General features: G+C 62.2%; 2 protein-coding genes across 2 annotated transcripts; both read left to right on the top strand.

The window, feature by feature from the left end:
* Positions 1–396: 396 nt before the first annotated feature.
* On the top strand, positions 397–7,810 carry LOC113962861 (MAGUK p55 subfamily member 2-like; the record flags this gene model as incomplete). Its single annotated transcript, XM_027673643.1, is given in 11 exon segments — positions 397–504; positions 506–559; positions 1,128–1,148; positions 1,150–1,356; positions 2,761–2,892; positions 3,604–3,709; positions 4,351–4,419; positions 4,541–4,702; positions 5,604–5,806; positions 6,427–6,555; positions 7,572–7,810. Coding segments are annotated over 11 exon segments (1,368 nt in total), but the record flags the coding sequence as incomplete, so codon positions are not given.
* A 2,337-nt stretch (positions 7,811–10,147) lies between these two features.
* On the top strand, positions 10,148–17,578 carry LOC113962859 (all-trans-retinol 13,14-reductase-like). The gene is given in 11 exon segments (XM_027673641.1): positions 10,148–10,978; positions 11,770–11,999; positions 12,927–13,122; positions 13,659–13,738; positions 13,740–13,857; positions 13,963–14,088; positions 14,716–14,854; positions 15,184–15,293; positions 15,485–15,651; positions 16,478–16,637; positions 17,389–17,578. Coding segments are annotated over 11 exon segments (1,716 nt in total). The 5' UTR covers positions 10,148–10,734; the 3' UTR covers positions 17,535–17,578.
* Positions 17,579–17,591: the final 13 nt, after the last annotated feature.

The raw sequence follows: 17,591 nt of genomic DNA, 5'->3' as shown, positions 1-17,591 counted from the left end.
TGTGTGTGCTGGGGAGCGTGTGACAAATGTGTGTGCTGGGGAGCGTGTGACAAATGTGTGTGCTGGGGGAGTGTGACACAACCTGCACCAGGTGTGTAGTACACAGGTGTGACCCCCCCACCCCCCGTACCAGAGGTGTGGAATGCTCTGAATGCTGGGGGGGTGTGACACGTGTGTGCCCGGGGGTGTGGCACAGGTGTGACCCCCCTCCTGTGCCAGGGGGGTGTGACACATGTGTGTGACACATACATGTGTCAGGTGTGTGGGACACACGTGGGACCCCTCCTGTGCCAGGGATGTGGGACACTCTGAGTGCCGGGGGTGTGTGACACGTGTGTGCTGGGGTGTGTGACACACGTGTGCCAGATGTGTGGGACACAGCTGTGACGCCTCTCCTGTGTGTCCCAGTCGCTGCTGGAGACCCATGACTCAGTGGCTGCTAAGAGCTATGACCCCCCCCCAAGCAGCCCTGGCCCAGAGCCCCCCCTGGGATCCCAGCCCGTGCCCCCCCGACGCCGTGCGCATGGTGGGCATCCGCAAGGCAGCCGGGGAGAACCTGGTGAGCCTAGCTGGGGGGCCTGGGGAGTCCTGGGGCCATTGTGGGGTGCTAGGACATTTTGGCGTGCTGAGGGTGCTATGGGGTGCTGGGGTACTGGGGGGTGCTGTGGGGTGTTGGGGCAATGCAGGGTGCGGGGATATTGGGGGCATTTTGAGGCGCTGGGGACATTGTGGGGTATTGGGGACGTTGCTGGGATGCTGGGGGCATTGCAGAGTGCTGAGGGTCATTTTGGGGTGCTTGGGGACATTTTGGGGTTCTTGGAGGTGTTGTGGGGTGCTGGGGACATTGCTGGAGTGCTGGGGGCATTGCAGAGTGCTGAGGGTCACTTTGGGGTGCTGGGGACATTTTGGAGTTCTTGGGGGCATTTCAGGATGCTGAGGATATTGCTGGGGTGACTGGGAGCATTTTGGAGTGCTGGGGATATTATGGGGTGCCGTGGACATTATGGGGTGCTGGGGGTATTTCAGAGTGCTGGGTGCCTTGCAGGGTGACCGGTGGGTGCTGGGTGGGTGTCACAGGGTGCTGTGGTGGGTCCCTGTTGGGGGCTGAGTGGGGCTGTGCCCGTCAGGGGGTGACATTCCGGGTGGAGCGGGGGGGAGCTGGTGATCGCCCGCATCCTGCACGGGGGGATGGTGGCGCAGCAGGGGCTGCTGCACGTGGGGGACGTGATCCGTGAGGTGAACGGGCGCGAGGTGGGCAGCGACCCGCGGGCACTGCAGGACAGCCTGCGCCACGCCAGCGGCAGCGTCGTCCTCAAGATCCTGCCCAGCTACCAGGAGCCTCACCCGCCCCGCCAGGTACTGGCCCCGCATCCTGCCCTGCATCCCACCCTGTATCCCACCCCCCATCCCACCCCACATCCTACCCTGCATCCAACCCTTCATCCCACCCCACATCCTGCCCTGCATCCTACCCCACCAGGTACTGCATCCCACCCCACATCGCACCCCGCATCCTTCCCTGTCTGGTACCATCCCTGCATCCCGCCCTGCATCCCGCCCAGCGTCCAACCCTGCATCCAGCCCTGCCAGGTAGTGCCCCACCATCCTGCTCCACATCCTGCCCCACATCCCTCCCTGCATCCCACCCTGGCAGGTGTCACCCCTGTATCCCACCCTGCATCCCGCACTCAGCACCCTGCCCACAACTCCCCCTGCCCTGTGGCCCCCATCTCTGTGGCCCCATCCCCATGTTGTCCCTGTGCCACCCTGCCAATGTCCCAGTGCCCACGTGCCCCACATCCCCTGTCTCCTTGCCATGTTCCTCATCTCCCCATGTGCCCGCTGAGCCCCCCCCCCCCCGTCCCCCTGTCCATGCCCTGTGCCAACGTGCTCCGTGGCTGATGGGACCCCCGTGTCCCCCACCGTGCCCTGTGTGCCTGGTACTGGTGGGCGCCAGGCCGTGGTTGTCCCTGCCCTGTCCCCATCTCTGCCTTCTCCCCGTCCTTGCCCTACCCCGTCCTTGCCCTGTCCCCGTGCTTGCCCTGTCCCTCTTGTCCCCATCCCTGACCAGTCCCTGTCCTTGCCCTGTTCCCATTCCTGGCCTGTCTCTGTCCTTGCCCTGTGCCTGTCCTGTCCTGTCCCCATCCCCGTCCTGTCCCCATCCCTGTCCCTATACCTGCCCTTGCCCCGTCCCTGTCCCGTCCCTGCCCCGTCCCTACCCTCTTCCCATCCCTGTACCCACCCAGGGTGCTGGGTGGCAAAGGGTGCCCACCCTGTGCGCCCCCCCTCCCCGCCCCGTGCCAGCCACCCCCTGTCTCCGTGGGGAGACAAAACAACCCTGTCACCACACCACACCCCCTGGCACCACGTGTCCCAGCCTGGGCCACCCCTGCGACACCCCTCCGCCGCCAGCGCCGTATCCCGTGTGCCAGCACACGCGTGTGTGTGCACACGCATCCCCGTACACGCATGTGTGTCCTGGCGGGGGCGGCGCTGGCGGCGCTGGGCACATGCGTGTGCCTGTGTGTGGCCGTGGGGCTGTGCCTGGGGGTCGCCGTGGGGGTCCTGTGGGGTGCGGCAGCAGCGGCTGGGACCCTCTGCATGTGTGCAGGGGCCGCACGGGCCTGGCTGCACCGGGCACGGGGGGGGCACCGCAGCACAGGGGGCACCTAGAGGGGTCTCCCTGCTGGGGAAACTGAGGCACAGGACAGCAGAGTGGGGGTCCTGGGGGTCCCCCCAGCTGACCCCCGCGGTCCCCAGGTGTTTGTCAAGTGCCACTTTGACTACGACCCGGCCACCGACAGCCTCATCCCCTGCAAGGAGGCCGGGCTCAAGTTCATGGCCGGGGATCTGCTGCAGATCGTCAACCAGGATGACCCCAACTGGTGGCAGGTCAGGGGGCCCCCCTGGGGGGTGGTCTGGGAGGGTCGTGGTGCTTTGATCCCCATCTGGGGGTCCCCCTGGCAGCGGGGTCTGTGGAGGGTGTGGGGGGGTTGGGGGTCAGGGGTTCTATGGGAGATCAAGGGGTCCCTGTGGGCTTGAGGGGTGCCTGGGAGGATCCCTGAAAGTGGGGGTTTTGTGAAGCTGGGAGCGTCCCTGGAGCTGGGAAGGGTTCCTGGGAACTGGGAGGCATCCCTGGGGAAAAAAAAGGGGTTTCCTGGGAGCTTGGAGGTGTTCCTGGATTTGGGGAGGGTGCCGAGAAATGGGGCATTCCTAGAACTGGGAGGGAGTCACAGTGGGCCTTAGGGGGTTCCTGGAGCTGGGGAGGTCCCTGGATACTGGGGGAGACCCTGGAGCTGGAGGGGTTCCCTGGGGGTCTTGGGGGGTCCCTGGAGATGGGGGAGGTCCTTGGATTTGAGTGTATGTCCCTGTAGGGACTGAGAGGTCTCTGGGAGCTGGGAGTCCCTGGAGCCTGGGGGTGTCCCTGGAGCTCGGGAGGTTCCCTGTGCAGCTTGGGGGAGTCCCTGGAGCTGGGGAGTGTTCCTGGGGAATGGTGAGTCCCTGTAGCTGAGGGGAATCCCTGTGGGGCTGAGGGGGGCCCTGTAGCTCAGGAGAGTCCCCGTGGGGTTGAGGGGGTCCCCAAGTGTGACTCTGTGCCCCCAGGCGTGCCATGTGGAGGGGGGCAGTGCAGGGCTGGTGCCCAGCCAGCTGCTGGAGGAGAAGCGCAAGGCCTTCGTCAAGCGGGATGGAGAGGTGGCCCCCACGTCGGGTATGGGGACCCAAGCCCAGCCTCAGCGGGGGGGACACGGCTCTGGGGGTCGGAGACAGGGGGGCACATCCTGGGGGGAGCACAGTGGGTCCCCTGAACCCTGTGGCAATGTCCCCATCGCACCAGGGTGATGTCCCCATACACTGTCACTGCAGCAGGTCCCCAGTTCCTGGGGTGACGTCTTCAGTTCCCAGGAGATGTCCCAATGGCACTGTCACTGCAGCAGGTTCCCAGTTCCTGGGGTGACATCTTCAGTTCCCAGGGAGATGTCCCAATGGCACTGTCACTGCAGCAGGTCCCCAATTCCCGGGGTGATGTCCCCAGTTCCCAGGGTCAAGTCCCTGTGGCACTGTCCTTCAGACAGGTCCCCAGTTCCCAGGGTGATGTCTCCGTGGCACATGGCACTGTCCCTGTGGCAAGTCCCCAGTTCATGGGGTGATGTCCCCAGTTCCCAGGGTGATGCCCCCATGGCACTGTCACTGCAGGAAGTCCCTAATTCCCGGGGTGATGTCCCCAGTTCTTAGGGTGATGTCCCGATGGCACTGCCCCTGTGGCATGTCCCAACTCCCCTTACACTGTCCCTGTGCCACGGCACTGTCCCTGTCCGTGTCCCCAGCTCAGCTGGCCCCTTGCCCTCGCAGGGGCCCTGTGTGGCAGTCTCAGCGGGAGGAGGAAGAAGAGGATGATGTACCTGACGACGAAGAACGCCGGTGAGTGTCTGATGGCGTTCCCCCAGGGAAGGGGGGAGCAGCCCCGGGGCTGTGCTCGTGGTGGCACCTCCTGGGGACAGGGTGTCTCCCTGGATGGGTGCCAACCCTGCTCCTCACCCAGAGTTCGACCGGCATGAGCTGCTGATCTACGAGGAGGTGGCGCGGATGCCACCGTTCCGCCGGAAAACGCTAGTGCTGATCGGGGCGCAGGGCGTGGGGCGGCGCAGCCTCAAGAACAAGCTCATCATGTCGGACCAGGCGCGTTACGGCACCACCATCCCCTGTGAGTGGCCCTTGTCCCCACTGGCAGCGCTGTCCCCATGAGCATTGCTGAGCCACCGGCATCACCGCCCCTCACCTGCCTCCCTGTCCCCTGCCAGCAGCATCATGCATCACTCCCACGAGATCACTGTCCCCTGTGAGCAGCACCATCCTCATGATCATCCCTGTCCCTTGGGAGCATCCCTGCCATCTGTGAGCATCCCTGTCATCTGTGAGCATCCCTGTCCCCTTCGACCATCCCTGTCTCCTGCCAACATCGATGTCACCTGCAACCATCCCTGTCCCTTGGGAGCATCCCTATCCCACTCCAGCATCCCTGTCCCTGTGAGCATCCCTGTCCCTCAGGACCGTTCCTGTCCACTCCAGCATCCCTGTCCCCTGCGACCATTCCTGTCCCTTGTGAGCATTCCTATTCCCTGCCAGCAGCATCATTCCCATGAGCATCACAGTCCCCATGAGCATCACCATCCTTATGAACATCCCTTCCCCTGCAACCATCCCTGTCCCCCTCCAGCATCCCTGTCCCTTGTGATCATCTCTGTCCACCTCTAGCATCCCTGTCCCCTGCAACCATTCCTGTCCCACTCCAGCATCCCTGTCTCTTGTGACCATCCCTGTCCTCCATGACCATCCCTGTCCCCTGATGGCATCCCTGTCCTGACCCCACCAGCATCCCTGTCTCCTGGGGACATCCCTGTCTCCTGCAACCATCCCTATCCCTTGTGAGCATCCCTGTCCCTTGTGAGCATCCCTGTCTCCTGAAACCATCCCTGTCCCTTGTGAGCATCCCTGTCCCTTTTGAACATCCCTGTCCCCTGCGATCATTCCCACACCCTATGAGCACCCGGGGATGAGACCCCGGGTGGGTGGGTGTCACTCAGGTGGGTCCCCACTGCCGGCAGACACATCTCGGAAGCCGAAGGAGAGCGAGCGGGATGGGCAGGGCTATCGCTTTGTGTCCCGGGGGGAGATGGAGGCCGACATCAAGGCTGGGAGGTACCTGGAGCACGGCGAGTACGAGGGAAACCTGTACGGAACCAGGATCGACTCCATCCGAGCCGTGGTGGAGGCTGGCAAGATGTGCATCCTGGATGTCAACCCCCAGGTAGGGGACACGGGGAGAGGGATAATGACTGTTGTTGCTCAACAAGTTGTATTTCTTAAAAGAACAGCCTGTGCAGCCGTGGGGGGGAATTGTTGAGGGGAGATTTAATTAATGGAATAGATAACAGATGATGGGCAAGCTCTGGGTGATGCCTGTGTGTTTGAAGAACAAATTGAAAGTTTAGGGCCTGACATGGCTCAGTGCTCTTAGAGCTGGGAGAGAAATTTAGTGTTGACATCAAATGCAGAATTTGTATAAACCACAAAGACACAGAAACAAGAGGTGAAGAAGAAACGAACACAGATAATTTCCCAGAGACTCTCCCTCTCTGGGAAAAAGTAATAGAATACTGAAAGTGGGGACTGATTAGTGTGAGAAATGAGAAATCAATAACCAATAGAAGATAGAATAATAATTAATGAAGAGAACTGCATAAGCCAATGAACACTAATTCCTTTGTTTGCTAAAATGTATAAATACTTAAAAGTTTTAATATTGATGTACAGGTTTTGTGGAGCCATCCCCATGTACCTCAATGTTGAATAAACCCTCTAACCTGACAAACTGGGTTAGAGGGTTTATTTCCTGGGATTTTGGTGACTCTGTCTCCTCCCACCCAGGCAGTGAAGGTGCTGAGAACAGCTGAGTTTGTGCCATATGTGGTGTTCATCGAAGCCCCCTGCCCCGAGACCCTGCGGGCCATGAACCGAGCGGCCCTGGAGAGTGGTGTGGCCACCAAACAGCTCACGGTGGGTGTCCTGGGGGCCTGGGGGGCAAACTGAGGGAAGGTGAAACTGAGGCAGGGCTGTGGGGGGCTGAAGGCAGATGGTGAGTGTCCCCCTGCCACCCTGGGGGGCAAAGGGGAAACTGAAGTAGAGTTTGGGGGGCTGAAGGTGGATGGTGGGCGTTCCTCTGCCATCCCTGGGGGGCAGTGGGGAAACCAAAGCAGGGTTTGTGTGGCAGGAGGAAGACACACAGCTCATGATTGGTGTCGCTCTCTGTCCCCAGGGGGGCACACAGGGTCTTGGGGAAACTGAGGCAGGTCTGTGGGGGCAGGAGGTGGGTGGGCAGCAGATGGTGGGTGTCCCACTGCCATCCTGGGGGTGATGGGGAAACTGAGGCAGGTTTAGGGTGCTGGAGGCAGATGCCCAGGCATCCCTCTGCCACCCTGGAGGGCAGTGGAAAAACTGAGGCAGGGTTTGGGGGGCGCAAAGAGGAGACACAGCTCATGGTGGGTGTCCCCATCTGTCACAGAGGGGTGATGGGGAAACTGAGGCAGAGTCTGGGGGGCAGGAGGTGGATGGTGGGTGTCCTCCCTCTACCCAGGGGGCATGGAGGGGTGATGGGGAAACAGGGCATGGTTTTTGGGGCAGGAGGAGGACACACAGCTCATGGTTGGTGTCCCTCTGCCACCTTGGGGGTTGTTGGGGAAACTGAAGCAGGTTTAGGGTGCAGGAGGTGGGTGGGCAGTCGATGGTGGGTGTCACCCTGCCATCCTGGGGGGTGATGGGGAAACTGAGGCAGGGCTGTGGGGGCAGAGGAAGAACATACAGCTCACGATGGGTGTCCCCCCTGCCACCTTGGAGGGCAACGGGGAAACTGAGGCAGGATTGGGGGGCTGAAGGCAGATGGTGGGTGTTCCTCTGCAATACTGGGGGGCAATGGGGAAACTGAGGCAGGGTTGCTGGGGGAGGAGTAGGACAGAGGGTGCTCCTCTGCCATGCCTGTGGGGCGGTGGGGATCCTGAGGCAGTTGTGGGGTGCAGGAGGCAGATGCCCAGCGGACGGTGGAGGAGAGCAGCCGGATCCAGCGGGGGTACGGGCACTACTTTGACCTGAGCCTCATCAACGACGACCTGGAGCGAACCTTCGGGAGGCTCCGGGAGGCCATGGACCACCTGCGTGTCCAGCCCCAGTGGGTGCCTGTCACCTGGGTCTACTAGTGACCACCCCACCCTGCAGGGGGGGCCATAAAACCCTCCCCTCAACCCCCCAGCCCACCCAGGAGGGCTGTGGGGGGGTGGAGGGGGGTTATACCTCACCCACTGGTGTGATGAGCTTGTGCTCAGCACCATGGGGGTGTGTGTGTGGCTCTCTGTGGAGCCCCCCAACCCAAACCTGACTCTTCTCTCCCCCCTACCCAGCCTCAGATTTGGGGGGGGGGAGGCAGAATCAGCCACTGGGGGCCACATGGGGGGGCACAGCCCCCCCCCCCACTGTGCCCAGCACCCACACAGCTAATTCACTGCCAAAACCTCACCCCCCTCCCCAAATTACCCCAGGGGGTTGTGCCACTTCTCAGATGGGGGACATGGGGAGGACAGGGGTCCCCCCCACTCTTCATAGCCCCCTGCCTCAGTTTCCCCATGAGGAAGCCCACCCTGTCCCCCAGGATTGGGGTCGGGGGGGCTATGGGGTTTTGGGGGGGGGGGTTACACCCAGCTGGAGCCTTAGAAGCTGCTGTGGCCCCAAGTGTCCTGGCCCACCCCTCCACCCCCCCAGGCCACAACCCCCCCACGGGGCCCCCTTTTCCCTTTACCGGGGTGGGGGGTCCCTCGCTGTCCTTTGTGGCCCCCCTCCTGCTCCCCAGGTAGCAATAACCCCTCCTTCCCCCCTCCCCGCTCGGGTTCCTCCCTGTAATAATTCTTAATTAACCCTGTAATTAACCCCGTGGGGGGCTGTGGCTCGGGGCTCGCCGGGGGTGTCTGGACTGGGGGTGATGACATATGGGGTGACCCCAAGGGACAGGAACACGAGTAGTGCAGGGTGTGCCCCCATGTCCCTCCTGCCCCATGTCCCCCACCTCACCTCCCCGGCCCCTCCCTGTCCCCCCTTGCTCCCTTTTGGTACTCTGCTGTGGATTTTATTAAAGGAGAGAAAAATGGTGGGTTTGTCCCTCGTGGTGAATGTGGGGGGCATTGGGATGGGGTATACATAGGGTGCACATGGGTGTGCACACGTGTGCGTGTGTCACGGTGCACAGACAGGCCCTTCCTTGGTGCTGCCGGGAGAGGTCAGCAGAGCTGCAGGCACAGGGGGAGGGGAAAGGGGAGTGTGGGGGATTGTGTGTGGCTGTGCGTGTGTGTTTGCATAGATGTATGTGTGTGTGCATGTGTGTGTTTGCACAGGAGTGAGTGTGTGCACAGGTGTACATGTGTGTGCACGTACATGTCTGTGTGCACGTGTGTGTTTGCACAGGGTGTGTGTGCATGTGTGTGTACAGGAGTGAGTGTGTGCATGGGTGCACTTGTGTGTGCACAAACGTGTGTGTTTTCACAGGGGGTGTGTGCACATGTGTGTTTGCACAGGGTCAGTGTGTGCATGGGTGCACATGTGTGTGTTTGCACAGATGTATGTGTGTGTGTGTGTCTGAGTGTGTCAACCCGCGTGTGTGTGTGTGCACGTGTGTTTGCACAGACGTGTGTGTGTGTGCCTCCCATGTGTGTGTACCCATTGCTCTCACAGGTGTGGAGGGGGTGTGTGTTCCCTTGCACAAGTGTGGGTGTTCACGCGTGTGCACAGCTGCCTGTGTGCACACGTGTGTGTGTGTGCAGTGCCCAACACACCAGTGCCCCACACGCCTGTGCTCCATGCACAGGCGTGTGCACCTCCCACGGGGAGCCACTGCGTGCCATGGGGTGACATAAGGAACCATAGGGTGCCACAGACTGACATGGAGTGCCATGACCACGGGGTCACATAAGGAGCCGTAGGGCATCATGGGGTGCCACAGGGTGCCATAGGGTGTCATTGTCATGGGGTGCCACAGAGTGCCACAGGGTGCCATGGGGCATCCTGGGGTGCCATAGTGTCCCATAGGGAGCCATAGGGAGCCATAGGATGCCATGGCCAAGGGAGCTGTGACCATAGGGTGCCATAGGGTCCCACAGGGAGCTGTGGCCATAGGTTACCATAGGTTGCCGTGGCTATAAAATGCCCTTTCCATAGGGGGTGTGTCCATGAGCTCCGGTGTCTTTAAGCAGGGGTGTCTGTAAGCCTGTCCATAATCCCCTTTGTCCATAAGCTGCTGTGTCTATAAGTGTCGGGGCCAAACGTGCGGGGCTTTAGTGTGTCCTTACCGTGTTGGTACCTGTCCATCCCACCTGTGGTGACAGCCATGTGGCCCACGCTGCTGCTGCTGGTAGCCCTGGGTGTGCTGGCTCTGGGGCGAGTGGCCCACAAGCTGCTGGCCCCGTCCGGCAACCCCTTTGCCGGGCCACCCCTGGAGCCCCCCAGGCCACTGGTGACAGACCAACGCGCCCGGGACAGGGTGCTGAAGCGGGGTGAGTGCTGAGTGTCCGTCGGGTACCTGTCTGTCTGTGTGTCCATCTGTCCTGTGGAATGCTGGGCGTGCTGCCCATTGTGTGCCCTCATGTTGCCTCTTGCTTGTGACAGCGTGGCTGAGCACACGCGTGTGCACAGGGTGCCCAGGGATGGCCACTGGCAGGGGCTGAGCATGTGCACAGGGCTCAGTGCCCAGTGGGGATCGTGGGCAGAGGCTGAGCAGGTGTGTGTGCACAGGGTTCAGTGCCCAGTGGTGGCCACAGGCAGGGGCTGATCATACGCTTGTGCCCAGGGTTCAGCACCCGGCAGGTGCCAAAGAGGCTGGATGGGGTTCCCGTGGGCAGTGATTGATCATGTGTGCAGGGCTCCGGTGTCCTGTGGGTGCCGGAGTGGCTGGACATGGGCACTGCAGGGTCACTGTGGGATCTGAGCACACTGTCAGGTGCACTGTGCCTGCACAGGGTTCAGGGTGTCTGGTGGTGATCACGGGCAGGGGCTGATCACACGTGTGTGCCCAGGGTTCAGCACCCAGCAGGTGCCAGAGCGGCTGAACATAGTGGCCATGGGTAGTCATTAATCCCACATGTGTGTGCCCAGGTTCAGTGCCCAGTGGTGGCCATGGGCAGTGGTTAATCCCACACATGTATGCAGGGTTCAGTGCTCAGTGGTGGCCATGGGCAGTGGTTAATCCCCCACCTGTGCCCAGGGTTCAGCCCCCAGCGGGTGCCGGAGCAGCTGGATGCCGTGGTCATCGGCAGTGGCGCAGGGGGGCTGGCAGTGGCCACCACCCTGGCCAAGGCAGGCCGGCGGGTGCTGGTGCTGGAGCAACACGACAAGGCCGGCGGGTGCTGCCACACCTTCCAGCAGCATGGCATCGAGTTTGACGTTGGTAAGGACCTCCAAAACCCCCTGACACTCCCCAAGCCCCCAGCATCCCCTGGCACCGCTGCTGCCCCCACAGTGCCTGTGTGTGTGCTTGAGTGTGCAGGGGTGTGTGCGGGTGTGTGTGCAGTGTGTGTGTGCACTGTCTGCATACAACACACGTGCTGTTGGCACGTAGTGTGTGTGCTCTGCATGTGTGCTGTGTCGATGGCATCTGTGTGCCATGTCCATGCCGTGCCCGTGCCGTGCCCATGCCATGTGCATGTCATGTGTGCTCTGTGTACGTGCCATGTGCTTTCTGTGCCTGTGCCATGCACATGCCATGTCAATGCTGTGTCTGAGCCATGTCCGTGCCATGTGCTTGCTATGTCTGTGCCATATGTGTTCCATAACCATGCTGTGTTCATGCCATGTCCATGCCATGTCCACGCTGTGTCTGTGCTGTATCCATGCCATGTGCTTGTCATGTCCGTGCCATGTGTGTTCCATAACCATGCTGTGTTTGTGCCATGTCCATGGTGTGCCCATGCCATGTCCATGTCATGAGCTTGTCATATCTGTGCCATGTGTATTCCATAACCATACTGTGTCCATGCCATGTCTGTGCCACATCCATGCCATATCCATGCCATATCCATGCCATGCCAGCAGCCCATCCCACCCCCCACCCTCAGTGTGACCCACAACAGGCGAAAGCCAAGCCCTTCTCTCCCCCATTGCCCCCTGGGTGCTCCCACCACACGTCCATGTGACCCCCCCTGGTTTCCCCCTGCCATGTGCCCTGTCCCTGTCCCACAGGCATCCACTACGTGGGGCAGCTGCACGAGGGCAGCCTCCTGCGTGTGGCACTGGACCAGATGACGGACGGGCAGCTCTGCTGGCAGCGCCTGCCCGACCCCTACGACGAGGTGACCCTGGGACCCCGGCGCTACCAGCTGCACGCCGGCAAGGTGGCCTTTGTCACCGCACTGGAGGAGCAGTTCCCCACGGAGAAGGCGGCCATCAGGGAGTTCATGAAGATCTCCAAGGTGGGGACACACCACCCCCATGGGGAGGTGACCACAGGGTCAGGGAGGGATGATGGGGTCACTCTAGCTGGGAATGATCAGCCTGGAATATGGGCGTGGGTGTGGTGGTGGCACTGGTGGGTTCTGTGGGGACATGGGTGATGGTGGGGAAGGGGCAATGGGAATGGTGGGGACACTGGTAATGGGTGTGGAGGGGACAGAAGTGATGGGAATGATGGGTACAAGAGTGGTGGGCATGGAGGAGACACAGGTGATGGGCATGGTGGGGACATGGATGGTGGGTGCAGAGGGGACACAAGTGATGGGTGTGGAGGGGACACAAGTAGTGGGCATGCTGGGGACACGGGTGCTGGGCATGGTGGGGGGAAGGCCTGGGCATAGTGAGGACACGGGCATTAGGCATGGTGGGTATGGGTGTTGAGCCACAGGTGGTGCTCATGGGGTCATGGCAGTGACAGTCCTGATGACACAGTGGTGGCCAGGCAAGGAGATGTTGGTGGTGACAGTGGCCTAGCTTGGTGTCCCGCGCATGGCCTTGGGCATGTGGCACTGCTGGCGGTGCCGAATCCGGTCTTGCGGAGGCAGTGGTGACATGGGTGGTGGCGGTGGCAGTGGCAGTGGTGGTTTGGGATGATGTCAGTGGTGACAAGGTCAGTGTCACACAGGTGGTCTGACAGCATATGGTACTGCTGGCCGTGCTGAAGCTGATCCCATGCTGGTGGTGGTGGCAGGGTGGTGTGGTGTCAGTGGCGCCAGTGAAGTGGCAGAACGTCCCCCAGGTGGCATGTGGCACTGCTGGCCATCCCGAAGCTGACCCCACACGGGCATGAGGCACTGCTGGCTGTGCTGAAGCTGGCCCCACGCTGGTGGTGGTGGCAGGGTGGGATGGTGTCAGTGGTGACAGTGACATGGCATGATGTCCCCCAGGTGGCCTCGCGGCACGTGGCACTGCTGGCCGTGCTGAAGCTGGTCCCGCACTGGGTGGCCACCCTCCTACTCCGCTCCAGCCTCCTGTCCCTCCTGTCCCCCGTGTTCCGCCTGGCCACCACCAGCCACAGCCAGGCTGTGGCCCAGCTCACCTCTGACCCCGACCTGCGCGCCCTGCTCGGCTACCTCTTCTACGGTCAGGAGCTGTTGCGATAGAGAGGGGTCTGTCGCGATAGGGAGAGCACCGTCGTGGAGAAAGACAGTAGTGTCATATAGGGGAGGGCTGTGTCATGATAGGGGAGGGCAGCATCGTGATAGGGGCATGCTCTGTCGTGATACGGGAGGGCCACTTTTTGCTAGGAGAGGGCTGTGTTGTGATAGGGGAGGGATATATTGTGGTGAGGAGGGCCTTGTCATGATAGGGAAGGGCTGTATCATGATGGGAAGGGCTGTGTCACGATAGGGGAGGCAGTGTCTTGATAGGGGAGGGCTGTATCATGATAGAAGAGGGCTGTATTGTGATGAGAAGAACTTTGTCATGATAGGGAAGGGCATATCACAACAGAGGAGGCTATGTTGCAATAGTGGAGGGTTGTATCATGAGAGGGGAGGGCTACATAGTGGTGAGGAGGGTCGCGTCACGACAGGGGAGAGCATGTCACGATACGGGAGGGCTGCCCTGCACTGGGGCAGGGTCCAGCCGTGCCCACCTCCCCCTTGCCCCCTCCACAGGAACGGCCCCGCGGGACTCCAGCTTCCTGGCCAACGTGCTGATGGTTCACCACTACCAGCGGGGGGCCTGGTACCCGCGGGGGGGGGGCCAGCGAGATCGCCTTCCACGCCGTGCCCGTCATCGAGCGCGCGGGGGGGGCCGTGCTGGTGCGTGCCCCCGTCACGCGCATCCTCGTCAGCTCCGCCGGCACCGCCCTGGGTGAGCGCCCGACCCCCAGTCCCGCCCCGGGGGGGTGTCACATGTGTGTGATGGGGACGGGGTGGCAGTGCCCCGTGTCCCCTGACCCCCCATCCTGGCCCCCAGGGGTGGCGGTGCAGGTGGGGTCCAATAAGGAGGAGCTGGAGATCCGTGTGCCCCTTGTCATCTCCGATGCTGGAATCTTCAACACCTTCGGCAAACTGCTGCCCCCCCAGATCCGCAGCCACCCCGGTAACGTGACCCTGTGTCCCCATGTCCCTGATGTCCTCAGTGTTCCCAGGATCCCTGTGTCTGCAGCATCCCTGTGTCCCCAGCACCACCAGTGTCCCCAGCATCCCTGTGTTCCCATGTCCCCAGCATCTCCATGTCCCTGGTGTCCCCAGTGTCCCCAGAATCACCAGTGTCCCCAGCATTACCGGTATCACCAGGGTTGCTCAACATCCCTGGTGTCCTTGGTGTCGCTGGCATCACCACTGTCCTCAGCATCTCCAGCATCCTTAGCACACCTGATGTCCTCAGCATACTTGCATCCCCATGTCCCTAGTGTCCTCAGTGTCCCCAGCATCCCTAGTGTTCCCAGTATCCCTAGTGTTCCCAGCATGCCCACATTCCCAGCATCTCCATGCCCCTAGTGTCCTCAGAGAACCCAGCACCCCTGTTGTCCTCAGCATCCCTGTGTCTGTATGTCCCGAGTGTCCCTGGCATCCCCAGAACCTTCATGTTCCCAGCAGTCTCATGTCCTTCGTGCAGGCAGGGCTGGGGTGTCACCCCCATATCCCCTGTACAGGCAGGGTCGGGGTGTCACCCCCATATCCCCTGTACAGGCAGGGTCGGGGTCTCACCCCCGTGTCCCCGCAGGTGTCCAATCCCGCCTGGCCATGGTGCGGCCGAGCATGGGCTCCTTCCTGGTGTTCGTGGGGCTGCGGGGCAGCGCAGCCGAACTGGGCCTGCCCCCCACCAACTTCTGGATCTACCCCCACAACGACCTGGACACCATGTGAGGGGTCCTGGCACCCTGGTGTGGGCACAGGGGGCGGGGGGGGGCACGGCGGGTGGGTGGGCACACGCAGGGTGGGTGCATGAGGGGTGCCTGGGGGAGCACAGTGGATGGGGTGGGTACAGGGTTGTGCGTGGTGAGTGGGGTGGGTGCATGGGGGATGTGTGGAGCCTGCACTGTGAGTGGGTGCCCAGGGAGTGCATGGTGGGTGGGTAGATATATGATGAGTGGGTGGGCACACGGGGGGTGCATGGTGGGTACAGGGTGGGTGGGTGGGTGGGTGCACAGGGGGTGCACGGTGGGTACATCACAACCCTCTCTGCCCGCAGGATGACCCAATACGCTGCCCTGAGCCGTGACGATGTCCCCGAAAACCTGGCCATGATGTTCATCACCTTCCCCGCTGCCAAGGACCCCACCTACGAGCAGCGGCACCCAGGTACAGCACTGGGGACCCCTAAGGCCCCCCCAGCTCTGCACCCCTGATCCGCTCAGCTTCGAGGGGTCAGAGGCTCCTCAGTGCCACCAGCACGAGGTGGGCACCACCACTGTCGCCATGTCTCTGGCTGGCACCCCCACTGTGGTCCTGTGGTGGCACAGGGGGTGTCACCAGCTGTGTCCCCCTCCCAGGCCAGTCTTGCATGACCATCCTGACCATGGCACGGTACGAGTGGTTCGAGGAGTGGGCCGGGAGCCTCCCCAGGCACCGCAGCTCCGACTACCAGCAGTACAAGATGTCCATTGCCCAGCGGCTGCTGGAGAGGGCCCTGCTCCGCTTTCCACACCTGAGGGACAAGGTGACCCCACGGGGAGCCCTGCCACGCCTGGGGGTGCCCAGAGGGGAGGAGGCACGATGGGCACAGAGTGATTTCCAGAGAGGGGAGGGAGTGTAGGGATGCAGCATCCTGATGTGCTGTGGAGTTGGGGTGCCCCATGAGGTTGGGGTGCCCCTTGAGATTTGGGGTGTCCCTTGAGATTTGGGGTGTCCCACAGGGATGGGCAAACACAGTGGAAATGGGGTGCACAGTGGGGACTGGGTGTCCTGCATGTTTGGGGTGCCCAGTGGGGAATAAGATGCCGTGTGTGGGTGGGACACCCCATGGGGTTTGGGTACCTTGCAGGGATAGATGCACAGTGGAAATGGCATGTTCAGTGGGGAATAGGGTGTCCTGTGTGGGTGGGACACCCCACGGGAATGGGGTGGTCTGTGAGGCGGGTTGAGGTGTCCCACAGGGGTGGGGTACCCCATGGGTATGGGTGCAGAGTGGAGATTGGGTGCTCGGGTAGGATAAGATGACCTGTGTGATGAGTGCCCTATGGGATGGGTGCCCAGGCAGGATGGAGTGCCCTGTGGGAGCAGCACGCCCTGCAGAGATGTGCTTGGTGATGACAGGGTACCCTTTGGAGCTGGGATACCTGAAGGGAATGTGCCCAACAGGACAGAGTGCCTGTGGGTTTGGGGTGCCCAGCGAGGACGGGGTGCCCTGTGATGCAGCTCCACAGCCCCAGCACCTCCCCACGGGACCTGTTGTGGTGGGACCTGCTGTGGGGTGGGATGGGCCTATCCATGCCCCCCATGCCTGGTGTCCCCTGGCACATCCCGAGCACCCTGTGCCTGGGCAGGTGGAGTTCATGGAGGCAGCATCACCGCTTACCAACCAGCACTACCTGGCGGCCCCGCACGGGGCGATGTATGGCGCCGAGCACGACCTGGGCCGCTTCTGCCCCGCTGTGATGGCCACCCTGAGAGCCGACACCCCCGTGAGGAACCTCTACCTGACAGGTGAGGGAGGAGTGTTGCCATGTCCCCCTGTCTTGCTGTCCCCATGACCAGCTCCAGGCTGTGGATGTGTCCCCAGGGGCTCCCTGCCATGAGGGGTGTCTGGATGCACCATGGTGGTGGCCAAGTCCCCAAGGCATGGCTCTGTTCCCCCTGAGAGTGTCCATGTCCTCCGTGGTGGTGGCCAGGTCCTCCCTGTGAGTGTCCATGTCCCCTGTGGTGGTGGCCAAGTCCCCCACGATGGTGGCCAGGTCCCCAAGGGGTAGCTGTTTTGTCCAGGGGTGGCTGTGTCACCCACGGTGGTGACTTGGTCACCCATGAGGGCTTCGATGTCCCCCCCAGAGTTGGCTACGCCCCCCATGATGGTGGCTGGGTTCCCCGCAGGAGTGGCTGGGTCTGCATTGTGGTGGCCACATCCCCAAGAGTGGTAGCTGGGTCCCCCGCGGGGGTGACCATGTGCCCCCTGGGTGTGGCTGTGTCCTCCATAAGGATGACCAGATGGGCCCCCCCCCCATGATGGTGGCCAGGTCCTCCCTGGGGGTGTCCATGTCCCCCAGGGTGGTGACTGGGTCCCCAAGGGTGGCTGTGCCACCCATGGAGGTGGCTGTGTTCCCCTGGGGGTGTCCATGTCCCCCATGGTGGTGACCCTGTCCCCAAGTGGTGGCCGTGTTCTCCTTGGGGGTGGCCATGTCCTCCCTGGTGGTGGCCATGTCCCCCCCAGGGGTGGCCGTGTCCCACGGTGGCCTGTCCCCAGGGCAGGACGTGTTCTCCTGCGGGCTGGCAGGGGCTGTGCATGGGGGGCTGCTCTGCGCCTCGGCTGTCCTGGGCCGCCTGCTCTACCTGGACCTCCTGCTCCTCAAGAGGAAGATCAAGCGGCGCCAGGGCCGGCACACGGCATGAGGGGGACACCGGCCGTGGGGACACCAGGTGTGGGGACACCTGTCCTAGGGAATGGCT

The sequence above is a fragment of the Neopelma chrysocephalum genome, unplaced genomic scaffold (genome assembly GCF_003984885.1).
Source record: "Neopelma chrysocephalum unplaced genomic scaffold, ASM398488v2 Primary Assembly neopelma1_185597, whole genome shotgun sequence".
Taxonomy (NCBI): domain Eukaryota; kingdom Metazoa; phylum Chordata; class Aves; order Passeriformes; family Pipridae; genus Neopelma; species Neopelma chrysocephalum.
The sequence above is the reverse complement of the archived record's forward strand: the minus strand, read 5'-3'. Positions and strand labels throughout refer to the sequence as shown.